Genomic DNA, 14,279 nt, shown 5'->3' with positions numbered 1-14,279 from the left:
AGCAGAAATACAGGTTCTTTTCCTCCCTCCAAATCTAGCATCCCAAATCACCAATCCTCCCTTAATCACATAAAACTTTTAAACAGCATTGTGATTCGGGGGGCTGGGGGTGGGGGAGCTGTCAGTGAAGCACAACTCTACCCGAGCCATACACGCAATATCACTCCAACATCTTTCACAAGTGGTTAACCACTTTTGAACCCTGACTGTCTCCAATCTTCTGTGGCTGGTGCAAGGTCAAGTCAGGGAAGAACACTGGCAGTTGGCCTGTGTATTACACATAAGGAGGGTTAAATAAACAATGGTTGCTGTTACTGCTTTTAAATTCTAAAACCAAGGAATGGTTGTAATTACCTACTTATGAAAAAAGAAATACTGAAGATCAATGGCTGCCATGGTCTGGGAGAGGAAGAGGGTAAACGTACAATTGTGCAGTAGCGCCTTTGGGACGACTGAATGGCTTGGTATCTTGATTGCGGTGGTGACCCTGACTGTGTTTGCACAGAACTGGACAGCAAGAATGCATTTTACTGTGCATTACTCATACAGTACTTTTTAAAAGTGTCAACCAAGGTATTTAATCAGCTCTGAATAAAATAAACGCTGCAGGTGCACACTTGGCACGGTGACTACAGTTCTGCTCAAGAAGCCTGCATTCTCTCTACAAGTGCTTGAACTTCCAGTTCTGCTCCTGCTTCCAGATGCCCGTTTCACGCACACCCTGGGAGACACAAGGGAGAGCTCAAGGCAGGGAATCCTTGCCATCCACGTGGCCGACCCAAACGGAGCTCCTGGCACGCCCTGAATATGGCAGGCATTTAGGGAGAGAACCATCCGATTGGATCTCTCCTAGTCTAAACCTCTCTCCTATCTCTCTGCCTTCCAGATAAGGAAAATAAATAGTTCAATCAAGAAGGTTTTAACACCTTTAAAACATAAAGCTACTTTTAAAAATAAAAATTATACAAACTAATAGGCATTTTAATTTCATTTTTTCTTAAAATTATAAAAGAAATCTAAGACCTAAATGCCACTTCATATTTTCAGACGAAACTCTTGAATTAGATGATGGACCTATTCGCAAAAAAAAAAAAAAAAAAAAAAAAAAGATGAACTTATTTATTGAAAAAAAAAAAAAAGAATAGCATCTTAACAATTAGCCAAATTAACTGTTTCAAAACAGACTGTATTCAACATTTTGATGAAATGAAGTACAGAAAGAGAACATGAAAGTGATGTCTTCATTTGTGAGATTTCTTAGGATGACAAATATAATGGCTTCTTTCCTAAAAATCCAGTGAATAATCTGGAAAGTATAACATTAGTTTCAATAAGCTAACGAAAGGGGCAAAAGTCTGGTGTTGGTTTTCACAATTTATTTATTATCGCAAGGTACTCATCAAGGGTTCAACAAGGCTGCGCTCTCCGAATTTCCATTAACACCATTACCACGCAATGGAGCTCTTTTAGTACAGATCTATGCATCTCTTCTGGCAGAAAATGGAGTTTTATAACAATTTATTACTCACCACCATATTTACAAAACAGATGGAGTACCAAAGAAATGATTTTAAATGAGAAATACAACTCTGGTCAGCCTCCAGTATCTTTCTGCTTATGTCCTGCTCCGTAGCAACAATCCCCTTGCCTTGCCTACTGGTTCCCACATTCAGTCAGTTATTTCTCCCTTTGATGGTGGATGCCCATTCAAGACGGTTGTCCAGACAGTAATGAAGACGGAAGCTAGGAAAGCAGCACAGCTCATGAGCCTGACATTTCCACTAATACCATCCTGTAAATACTGGCATCTCAGCCAGTATGCACTCCCTGCTATTCCCTTAAGTTCCCAATTATCACCTTGTCTGCTAATCCACTCCCACTGCTACCTACACAGCACCTGACTGCATTCACTCCTTAAATCTAAAAGGTACACAAAGAAACCAAGACGTCACCACTGCTCTTTCATGACTGCCTCTGCTTAAGCTTTTTATTATTTCCCAACAAAAGCGAAATGTAATTTTTGCCACTTGTGTGACAAAAATATCTGTGCAGTAGTTTCTTGCTTTATAAAACTTGGTGTTGAAGTAAAAAAGCCTTTTATTCTTTGATCTATTGTGATATTGCCTTGATTCAAAGGACACATCTTCAGAAAACATCACACCGGTTTTCTACAGTCTTGACACTTGAAAGCACTATGCAAGGAGAAACAGACCAAGTGGTTACCTACTTAAACACGCATCCTCGCTTTCCTATAACCAGGCTTAATCAACTTTTAATGTCATTTCCATACTTCTCAAGAGAATTTAAGAAAGCCTAAGTTGGAAACAGAGGTAAGGACAGAGTCCGTCAAGCCTCCAGAGGCCATCCAAAACGACAGACCAGACGTGGGACTGCTACACCCCAGGCCATCTGCTTCACAAGTTCACAGACCTTAGGAAAACTATCCTTTCATATCATCCCTTAATTGAAGCAATTCATTGAGCCCCTATTACATCCCGGGCATTGTGGAGCTAAGTGGACCAGCCTAGCAGGAAAAGCTGCCATCTGCAACTCTGGCATCCCATACGGGTAGCTGCTCCACTTCTGATCCAGCTCCCTACTAATACACCTGGGAAAGCAGCAGGAGATGGCCTGGGCACTTGGCTACCTGCACCCATGTGTGAGACCCGGAAGAAGTTCCTGGTTCCTGGCTTTGGACAGGCACAGCTAGGGCCATAGGGATCATTTGGGAACTGAAACAGTAGATGGATCTCTCTCTGTTAGCCTGAGTCTCAAATTAAAAAAATAAATTGGTTTTTCAACAGAAGTCAACTGCTTTCATCAGGAAGAAGACATATGATGAAATATCCTTAAAGGATTCAGAATTCAATGTAGACATCAATGCTATGTCCCCTAAACAATGATTTCTAAATAATTAATCACTTCCCCAAGTGCTTCTAGTCTTAATCAACAAATGATATCTACCAATACATTTTCAATTATGTGTATTGCAAATATGGATAAACAATGACAATCTTTATTATCACCCATGAATGTCAAATGAAAAGATGCTGTTGCAATTCAGTATGTTACACTACCAATCTCAGTATGAACACTAACAAAGGTTTTAAGATGCAGAAACAATTGGGGGAAAGGGATAAAATTAGACGGGGTAGTATCTTCTATGGACTTTTCACCTCAAATTTCATTCACACCACAATACAAAATCACCACAAATAACTGGTGACCGCTAAAAACAGAAATGTCACCTCACTGCCAATGGAATTGATGAGCACGCAGTTACAGGCAGCCTCCATGGAAACAGAAGCTACAGAGTACAACACGAGCCCAGTCGCTCAGAGCTGCCAAGGCGGCAGGAGCTTCACTTCTCTCAACCCAACACGGGCTGCTGCAGGTGGCAAAAACACTGGGTCTGGAAGCCCTTGGGTTGCGCCTTTGTCCAGACATTAACTGCAAACAGATGACAAAGGAAATGCAGTTTCACAACTGCCTCTTACACAGAGCACCAAGGTGGCATATTTCAGTAGAGGACTGCCCAAGTTGATAACACCATCACGCATTTTCACAGCATTGGAAGATTTCTGGAGGTCCAATCCCAATTCACAGCCCCTGTGCCAACTCTTCGAGCTGGCATGTCCTGTCCCCCGATCCCGTCTCAGCCACCGAAAGCCGGGTGCAGCCGTGGCACTGGGCTTCCCCGCTCACTGTCTTGACTGCCCCCTGATTTTCAGAAAGCCACATTCTCCTCTTTGCTCCAAACTTGAGCGAGCTCAAAGGACCGCTCCTGCCTAAGACTGCTCCCCTTCGCTCCTCAACTGCTCGGTTTGGTTTGGTTTCTTTCTTTCTTTTCACTTCATGTCAGGAAACATATTTTTACACTGCAGACCAAACTGTAGTTATTAGAATGAAACCACCAGAAACTCAGGAGTTTCTAATATCACTTCTTGAGTTCAAAATGCACAGAACAATCGCTGCCTTTCTTGGGCGACATCACACCACGCAAAAGATCTCCAAAACCAAGCCAACTGCCCCCAAAGAACTTCCACAGCCCTGGAGGCCTGCCTGCTGCGGCAGGGGCAAGATTCAACCGTGCGGAACTGTAACCTCCGGGAGATTTGAGCCTAAGAAAGCGGAAATCTGCATTTACATTCAGAAACCTATTCCATGTCTGCATGTGACTGAGTGGCCTGGCGCCTGGCACCCTTTAAGTGTAAACCATCTGCAAGAGGCAACAAACTAAAATACAGCTCACAAGAAAACGACTAGATAATCTCTATGCATCAGCCTGGGATTTTTTATTTTAAGAGAAATGATTTCACATAATCCCGGTCTTTGAAATACAATAGAAACCTCATAGCCTAAGCCTCCACAGAACACGCCTCACCCAGGTAGGTACCAGGCCCTAACGCCAGGCCAATCCGGGGAGAGATGACAGCCCCAAGTTCAACTGGGGATGTGTGGGCAAGGCTCCCCTGCACGTTAGGGATCACCTCTCGGCTCTTCCCCAGTGCCATCTGCATCCAAGCCCTGCTCGCCAAGCCAGGAACTCGTGCACCAGGGCTCCTGTTAACGGAGGGGTGGCAGTCCCCTTCAACAACCTCCCTTCCTTCCGCCGCCACCAGCCCTGAGAAGGGTAACCGAACCCAAGGGCGCAGGGAAACGGCGAGGGGCGCCCCGTCTCCCACCTACCTTGATGATGCTGCTCCGGCGGGGCAGGCCACCCGGTTTGCTCTCCCTGGGGATCGAACAGGCGGCCGGGCCGGGGGTCTGGGCGAGCGCCACGCTGCGGGATCCCCCGGCGGGGCTGGCCCGGGCTTCGTCCCCGGACACGCCGAGGCTGCAGTCTCCGTTGGAAACCCCGCCGCTGTCATAGCGCGCCCGCCCGTGGCCGAGGCGCCCTCCCCCGCTGCCGCCTTCTCCGACTCCGGGTTTCAGGGCGCCCTTGGCGCCGAGGGCCGGGCCCGGGGAGGTGGGCAGGGCCCCGCCGGCGGCGCCCCCCCGGCCGCACTCCGCCATGGGCGCCCCGCGACCCGCCTCACAAAGCCGCGTCCCCGTCCCCGCGTCCCCGCCGCCGCCTCGGCCGCCGCGCGCGGCCCCTCCTCCTCCTCCTCTCCTCCTCCTCCCGCTGCCGCCGCCGCCGCCTCGGCCGCTTCTTCCGCTTTTTTTTTTTTTTTTTTTTGCTTTTTTTTTTTTTTATTTAGATGTGATGTTTGTTTCGAGCTCGTCCAGAGCACGGTTAAAGTCGCGGTGACAGAAGGGTCGGAAGGTTCCTGCAGGGGAGAGGAGAGAGAGACGCGAGTCAGTCAGCTCCCGGCACCTGGGGAAGGAAAACACACCCGACACTCGCGTGGCGGCGGCGGGCACCAAAAATACCGCGCGCGGCCGGGCGCCCGCCTCAGGGACCGAAGCACCCAGCCTGAGGGGACGGGGCGCCCGCACCGGGGTGCCCGCGCTCTCCATCGGGACTGAGGGAGCCCACCACGCGGGAAAAAAAAAACAGAGGCGCCCACCTCCGATGCCCCGACGTCCCCGGCCGCCTGGATGCGCCTCCGAGGGTCCCGCCGCCCCGGCCGCTCCGAGAGCGACGCCAGGGTCTCTCAGCCCTCAAGATCCCCCAGAGGCCACCGCGTGCCGAGCGCGTCACGCACCTCAGCTCGCCCCCTGAGGCCCTCGGCGCCTGCAGGAAGCGCCCGGCGGGCAGGAGCTGCCCGGACCCTCCGGCGACCCAGACGCCCACCCCGCCGCCGGCCGTCTCGGTCCCGAGCTCGGCGCTGCCCTCTGCAGGCCACAGGGACCCTCCCCGGCTGTCGGCTGACCCACCGCGAGCTGCCCTGGTCGTTGCTCGAGGTCGTGGCGGCTGTTGGCCGGGCCACCCGGCTGTCGGGGGAGACCTCGTTGCCCAACCGACGATGACAGGCGGCGGCTGCGGCGCCTCGCTTCCCCAGCCGTCCCAGGAATGGCTGCCACTGCGGGTCATCTCCTCCCGAGTTTCCAGGCGGCCCGAGGTTGAGGCCTGTGGACCTCGGGGCTCAGCAGTGGCACCCCTCCACGCCCGTCCACGCAAGATCGGTCCACTTCCATCCAACTCGGGGGGGGGAAAAAAATTCTTCCTACAGGCCAGGCCCATTTCAAGGACAAGAACCGTTTCACCTAACGTTCCCTTGGGCTGCTAAACCGTGGATGGTCACCGCCCCCTTCCCACCTCCCACCCGCGTTTGTGGGGATACTGGGTGCGGTGAGGAGGGGTGATGGTAGGGTCTCTCCCTGCCCTTTGATTCTGCCTACCATCGCAATCGCTCTGTTAGTGTCCTTCGTGAGCCCACCACCAGGGCTGCCACCTAATTAGGGCTCATTTGGGGAGCGGGGAGGTGGTGCAGGACCCCAAGATGCCTGGAGGAGGCAGCCGGCCTAGCCTCTCTCTGGTCCTTTAGACTCCACTCAGAGAGGGTGGCTTAAGAATCAGAGCCAGTTGCAATTGCTCCCCCACACAAATACCTCCTCCTGGAAATCTCCATCCCTGGAGCCAGATGGGGCCCAAGCGCCACTGTGTGGTTTCCAGCTAGGCCCCAAGCACTTATCCATCACCAGGCTCCTGTCCCTGTGCACCTGCCGCCTCCCTGCTCTGCTCTGACTGGTGTGTTTCCTGGGGTACCGCTCCCACCTGCCCTGGCGGGAGGGAGAACCTGACCCAGTCCACAGCAGCCAGTGAACCTGAAGATGATGCTTTTGTCAGCGCTGTGTTGGAACAAACTGCTCCCCTCATCCCCCTGTAGGAACAAAGATGCTTCCATGCAGCTCTTGGGGGAGTTTTAATTCTGCTGATTTTCTGTGTGTTGTAGTAATTCCATCACACATCTCTTGCCAACCTGGGCCTACACACTTAACAAATATTTGTACATGGACCGGCAACAATGTTTTAATATTTCACTTGTTCCCAGCCTTTCCCTTCCTTCCTTTCCTAGTTGTGTTTCAAAATAGTGGGGGTTTTCCCCCCATTTTGTGATGGTTTTGCAGAAAGATAAACTCAAATAATTCCAGCGCAGCACTTAATCTGTTCTACCAAACATACAATCATATTGGCCCACAAGTCGGTCTAGGAGAGGGAAAGAAGAATTTGGGGGTTTTATTCTTTATGTGCTCTAATTTTTATATTTTTAACAAGCACCTGCAAAGACCTCAGCCCTGTGTGTGCGAGGACCCAGTCCCTGCATTTCGTGGGATGTGGTGGACTCGGACTGCGAGCACACTGAGCAAGGACCCGGGGAACCCTGAGGTCTCTCACAGGCCCGCCATCGAATTCACCAGTGCCTATCCATCTCACTCTGGTCTCCCAGTAGTTCCAAACAGGGAGCCATCGCTGAAATAGGCTTGGCACTTAAATTAAAACGTTTCCCAAAGTGTCTTGGCAGACCTGAAACTACTGAAGCCAGAAGCCCAAGGCCTGTGCCAGGTTCCTTTTTATCCCCAAAGTGCCTTCCTCCCACAAGCTGCTGGTCACACGCCTGCGATGTTACGGCGGTACTTCCTCTTTGTGCAAACAGCCAAACCATAGGTACTATTTCTCAGATTATGTGATAGCAAGCGGCAGGTTCCTCTGACATGGGCAATTCTTGGCTCCCAGCAGGCGTTTTAATAAGCTAAACTCCGACTTTTTTCATCACGAACAGTGTAGTAAGCAATTGTTTTTCCTCCTTCAGGCTTGTCTCAGCAGTTAGTGAGTGATGCCTTCCCATTCCCCCCATTCCGCGAGCAATGTTGTTGAAGAAATCACAAATATTTTGCCAAAATGCTTGCTGAAGTGTTTTCATAGCATTGCAAAATTCATAGCGGTTAGAGTTAGAAAAGGAGCCAAAACAGCACGGCTACTCCCCAGCAAATGTGGTCTAATGCTTCCCTCCGACAAATGGGCAGCACAGGGCGGTGAAAGATGGGCAAGACATTAATAAAATGCTCATTCTGGCTGGCTTTGTGTTGCATATGCCAATTTATTATATCTGTAATTCTAATGGTTAGCTTCTGAAGAGTAATTTATTCCTAATATTTAAAGTCAATAGATACCTTTAAGAATCTCATTATTTCACACCAGGGATACACACCTCTGTTTCTTTTAAGCTGTTTGTATTTCAGTCCATCTTAGTGTTTAACCACTGTTGTCACCCTTCACCCAACTGTCTTCAATTTGTTTGCATCGTTAATTTGATGCCTAGATCTTGAGCTATGCAGGCTCCCGGGTCCATAATAAGCTCCTTTCGGCTTCCGAAAATAACACGCTGTGTACTGTTATCCTCATAGGTTATGAATTCATATCTAGTTTCCAGTTCACGGCCTCTAATATTACGACTCTCCAAATTTTTCTGACTCACTGAGCGCTCAGCTGTCAGATTACTGGCTCCCTCAATGTATTATGACAATTCTCATTTCCCAAACTTCAATCTCATTGTATCCCCTGGATTTCTCTAAACATGCAGACCAGCCTCTGTGCCTTCCGATCTGACTGCACTCCATGCACTCAACATGAAAACTAACTGGAGCAGAAAGTAGACCAACACGCTTCACAGATTATTTCATGGTCCTTGTCCACACTGGCGGCCCATTTGCTTCCTGTGTCCATCAAAGATTCTGATCTTAATCTGTCGCCCTTTTCCAGTTTGGATTATGTTTATTTTATCAGGATCAGGTAATGTGTAGTGAATACTTTTCTTCCTGGGCTCTCATGTGGCCACTGCGACCTGCCAAAGTCTTTCTGTCCCATGTTCCTCCTCTCCTCCGACCCTACAGATCCTTCACCCATCTTCCTTGGCTCCGCCTTCTGTAAATGCACGTGACTACCGAGTTAGGCATTCATGGAATCCTATCAAAGCTTTACATTCACTGAGGAACTACTTCACCAACTTATTAAGTCTTTTGTGACTATTGATTTAGGGAGCACTTGGAGGGAATCTATAAATTGCTGGGAATTCAATGAGATTATTACACCAGAAAAAAATATGATAAATAAGAAACCTTACTTATCACGCTTTTGTAAATTCTCATGTGACTGAGAATTTATTAATTAATCCATCATAAATGTATTGTAGTTGTAGGTTCGATTGCCTCTGGGGACCAGGTGAGCACTATCATGAGACTGGAGGGATTTATTTTACAGCATCATTATTCAACAGTGACGTATTTTACATGTCAAGTACACAGGAAAACTCGGATTCTAATTTTGATAGGGACTTCATATAAGAAATATCTCAGTTCCTTCAGAACTCTAAGCTAGATGTGCGGACACACTGACCAACAGCGCCTGACTCAGCCAGGGGTGGGCAGCCCTGTGGAGGGGAGGGGCTCGGAACAGCTGAGGAAGGATCTCAGAGCTGCCAGGGAGCAGTCCTTGCTCAGTGCTGCCAGACGCATCGGACCTTTCCAAAGACAGAATTCTGGAATATGAATTTTTCTCTTATTTACTCATTCTCTTACTAGAAAGACAATTGAGGCCTTGATGTTATTGTTTGTGAGGTTACAATGGGCCTACATTTTCCTTATTCTTCAAATTGCATGTTAGTTAAAGCTTAACAAAAGTCTTATAAATCCTATTTGTATCTCTGTGTCGGTCTGGCTTTCAAAGACAGCTCTATTTTCATGAGTTTAAGAAGTCAGAAGTGTGATGGTCACATCACTTTATACATCCCAGCGTGTGAGATATCACTTCCAGCCTACTTCCCATCATTCACCAATTTGATAATCCTGATCCCAGAACTATTCTAACTTTGAATCTACAACTCAGAAGCCTATTGTCTATCCAGAGACACTGCCCTTTCGTCATTCCTCCTATGGTTTAAAGTATTAGTTTGGGTATCCCCTAAAGGCTCGCTGTAAAAGGCTTGGTCTGCAAACTCTTAATGTTAGTGGTGTTAAGAGAGTAGAGATTTGGGGCCTGGCACAGTAGCCTAGTGGCTGAAGTTCTCACCTTGCATGTGCTGTCCCCTAAGAAGATGAGGTTTGTGTTCAAGAGGAACCATTGGAAGCAACCCTGCTTAGGACTTATTTACTTTTTTAAAGATTTATTTATTTGTATTGGAAAGTCAGATATACAGAGAGGAGCAGAGACAGAGAGGAAGATCTTCTGTCCGAAGGTTCACTCCCCAAGTGACCGCAACGGCTGGATTTGACCCGATTCAAACCCAGGAGCTTCTTCCAGGTCTCCCACACGGGTGCAGGGTCCCAAGGCTTTGTGCTGTCCTCGACTGTTTTCCTGGGCCGCAAGCAGGGAGCTGGATGGAGAGTGGGGCCACCGGGATTAGAACTGGCACCCATATGGGATCGTGGCGCATGCGAGGCAAGGACCTTAACCACTAGGCTACTGCACCAGGCCTGGACCTTATTTTCAAACGCTCTTTACCAGCCCAGGACCTGACACACCACAGATCCTTCAATAATATGTCCATTTGATTAATGAATCCACATTTAAAATCCACCTTGGTCTCATTATCTTAGAAGATGCTTATTGCTGAAGGACTCTTTCCATGGATATACTAAATCTATTTTATACTGTGTCTTCCACGTTTCCCTCGTATCTGATGCAGGCTGATTCACTCACGTAGCTAGTGTCTGTGAAGCACACATGTAAGTATGCTGTGAAAAGGACAGTATTTGATGTGGTGGGAGACAGTGACCAGGAGATTAGCACAGCAGGGAAATTGATTCTCCACTGTGCGTGCACTGCTGTTCCAATTTTCAAAACAGTTTTGAAATGATTTAAGAGAACAGTGTCAGACCTATTATAAACCAGTAAAAATTATGAAGCAGCTCTAAGACATAGCAAAGCCCTAAACACAAACAAACAAGACAAAAAAAAGCTCTCACCCCCTCCACCTTGGCATGCTGTCCAGTGCCTTTAATTAATCCGAAATTCCCACCATGAGCAGTACACAGACAAGAAGCTCTCCAGAGGGCTGCTGTTCAATTGCTGTGTACCAATTACCTGGCAAAGGAGGCTTCCCTAGACAATGCCAATATACACATCAGCCAAGTCATCATCATCATCATCATCATCAAATCTCACCTGGTCCATCTTGCCAGGACATGGCTCAGGACACTATCCCTCTGCCTTTCCGCATGTACACAAACCTGAACCACACAGTTTAGGGAAACTCTTGGGGAAAGTGGGGAGGGAAAGAGGAGCTTTGAGCTGTCATTTTATAATCTGACTCAACATCTGCCAGAGCCAGATTATGAAGGCAGCTAGACTCCAGTGACCCTGGGGCTTGGAGGAAGTGACAGAACTGGCACTCTGAGCACGGGTCAGAAGGTCACGCGGGGGAAGCTGAACGGCACAAACTAAGGCATAGCCCAGTTCCTGTCCTTGTCCCGAGTTCCTGTGCAGACATCTCTTGCATTATTAAAGCCTCGTTAAGACACAATGTAGAAGGAGTTGCAAATGATCTTTCGAGAGGCTGTTTGGATGGAGGATCCTGATCTCAGCGGGGGCACGCCCAGGAACAGGAGGGTGAGCGAGAGCAACAGGGGCCTTGGAGCAACATGAAAAGGACGCTTGTTTTGCTCTGCCATCAGACACCAACCAGCCTTTAAGACTAGGGTAGGCAATTATCTATCAGGATGGTCTAGCCTGTTCCAGCCTGAAGGTGAGAGATTGAAATGAATGACTGACTCCCTTTGACCTGCTGATTTCAAGGGTTTAATCATCAAGGGTTGTATATTCTCAGGGGGTGGGGGGATTTCTGCCAGCAGGTCCCAAGGTCACCACTGAGGCGGTGAGGCGATGGTGTCCCCACTAGGGACAGTGTGATGGAACATGCCTGTTCATTGTAAACTGGAGTACAAGCTTATACAGACTAGGAAAAGGGGAAGGCAGAAGGGCGGTCCCAGCAGTCACCTCACCCAGCGATGACATTGTAATTTAGGTTAGAAGGCACATCTGTCCCTTTAGACCCTCCAGTCATGTCACAGGCCACATGCCATACGCAGGGCTGGAAGCTGTGCCTCAGGTCATGGGCATGTAGGCCATGGGTCACACCCGCTAAAAAAGTAGCAGGCAGACATTCAGGGATGATCTCCCACAGTACCTATTTTCATTTTATTCAAAAGGCAGAGCAAGAGAGAAGAGACAGAGATGTTCCACATGCTGATTCACTCCCCCAATTGCCTGGAACAGCCAAAATCAGACCAGAACCTGGAGGCTTAAAGGCAATCTTAGTTCCCACATAGGTGACAGGAACCCAAGTACCTGAGTCATGTACTGCAGTAGCAAGACGTTGGATCAAAGCTGGAGGAGGGACTCAAACCAGACACCCTGATACAGGATGCAAGAAGCCCAAACAACTTTTTAACAAAACACCCACTCCTCTTACAGTTTTAAGTCAAATTACATTTGTCTCATGTCTTCCTAGTCTCTAGGGCACTTGCTTTTTGGTGTGATAGAATGAAAAGCTCCAACCTTTTTCTAAGCATGCATTTCTCCCCTGTGTATTAAACTACCTATCAATTCCCTGGTTTGTCTGTCTTTCTTAGAATCTATCTTATTTTACTTTATATTATTATATGAATGGCAGAGTCCGAGAGAGAGAGAGAGAGAGAGAGAGATCTTCCATCCACTGGTTCACTCCCAAAATGGTTGAAGCAACCAGAGCTAGGCTGATCTGAAGTCAGGAACCAGGAGCTTCTTCTGGGTCTTCCATATGGGTGTAGGGGCCCAAGAACTTAAACCATCCTCTGCTGCTTTCTCAGGACATAAGCAGAGCGCTGGATTGGAACTTAAGCAGCCTGGGCACAAACTGGTGGTCATATGAGATGCTGACACTGCAGGCAGAGGACTAGCTTACTGTTCCATAGCTTCAGCCCCTGTATTTCTCTTGGTCATTGAGCCAAAAGTATCCATTCTGGAAGAATTCTCCACTCGGTAAATTATAGAGTGGCCCTTTCCCTAACATGGTAACCTCTTTGATGTTGTATACTTACTGCTGTGCTTGTAATATTTAGGGGCAATTATAATGTCAGAGTTCAATGTTGATGCGGTTAGCGTCCTTGAAGTGATTTCAGATCTCCCTTAATTTTCAGTTCTGATCATGTGTACTTTGGGTGTGAACTGTGGCTTATATGCAAATTATAAAGCTGTGAAGTTTTTTCATTCACCGTATTTCCCAGTGTCTAATTCAGCCTCAGTGTCTTCACAAACACTTGTACATTGAACCATTTCTATGTTTTTATTAATCTGTCTCTACAAAGACCTTATTAGTCCATGCTGACATTTTCATCCATGAGATGATCCCGAGTGTCTCTGCCGTGTCTTCCTTTTGCTTTCAAATACCCAGCTTATCGCTGAAGTCTCCCCTAAGCCCTTTTCACTGCTGCAGGATGTAAACATTCCATTACCACAGTCTGTTGTTCTCACTCTTACTAGTGGAAAAACTAGAGCCTTCTGTCTAATGTAGAGTGTTAGGAAGCGCACCAGCTGTGCGGCTCAGTCCCCAGAGCTGAGACGCTCTGGCTGGGTGTGTGTGTCAGAATCCTTGTCGTTTGGTCCCTGCTTGCCATAAGACAAATCCCCAAACCTTAAGGATTTCATCTCCAACCTTGGTCTCCCAGGCTTACACACAGTGCCTTACTCTCCAGTCTGACCTACTGCCTATCCTTCAAGAACAGTGTGAACGCTGATTTTAAAAGGACAAAAAGTAACAACTCACAAATGACATCCCCCAAAGGTTCGCAATTACGTTGGCACACAGGAATCTCAGCCTCCGATCTCAGTGTTTCACGTGCTTGCCCTCTGGCTAGTCCCCTTAGAGATAAGTCTGCAATAAGTGTGTCACAATCAAAGCTTCCACATACCCAAATACCGGAGGCCCTGAGTTCCTACCTTGCTTCCATTTGAGGTCAGGAATACAGATGTTGATCAGCACAGGACTACCCTCCCTCGCAGTGCTGCTGACAACCCACCCCTGTGCGTCACCTCAGCCGCAGGCTCACCCCCCAGCACACAGCATACTACAGAAACTCGGCAGGCTTTCTACATTCAAGCTGATCACTCTGAAGGGAAACACAAAACATCGGAGGCACAGAACCTAATTTGTGATCTCTCCAAGAAAGACGAGGGCAAGTTCTCGGCACCCAGAGATTGTCTTGGGGAAAAGCATTCTAAAAGGGGCGAGTCATGGGATTCACGGGCTGGGAACGGGACTATTACCAAGTGTCAACATGGAGAAAGGCATTTTCTCTTCCAGAGAAAGGTTGAGCTTAAAAGAAGATGAGACTTTCAAGATAGAAGGCAAAGGAGGGTG

The 14,279-nt window shown here is 48.0% G+C and overlaps 1 protein-coding gene across 4 annotated transcripts in view; it reads right to left on the bottom strand.

Moving 5' to 3' along the window:
• PLCL2 (phospholipase C like 2) overlaps positions 1–5,201 on the bottom strand; it is a 135,010-nt gene extending 129,809 nt beyond the window's left edge. For 3 of the 4 annotated variants that reach the window (XR_009244422.1, XM_058657174.1, XM_058657175.1), the window contains exon 1: positions 4,690–5,066. Coding sequence is in view for 3 of the 4 variants with exons in the window: in XM_058657174.1 (XP_058513157.1) it covers positions 4,690–5,016 (327 nt within the window). In the remaining variant the exon portion in view is untranslated. Of the gene's footprint in view, positions 1–4,689 lie in introns of all 4 variants that reach the window. The other variant, XM_004588305.2, reaches the window with a different exon arrangement.
• Positions 5,202–14,279: the final 9,078 nt, after the last annotated feature.

Source organism: Ochotona princeps, chromosome 30 (assembly GCF_030435755.1).
Source record: "Ochotona princeps isolate mOchPri1 chromosome 30, mOchPri1.hap1, whole genome shotgun sequence".
Lineage (NCBI taxonomy): Eukaryota > Metazoa > Chordata > Mammalia > Lagomorpha > Ochotonidae > Ochotona > Ochotona princeps.
Note: the sequence above shows the minus strand (reverse complement) of the source record. Positions and strands in the feature narration are given on the sequence as shown.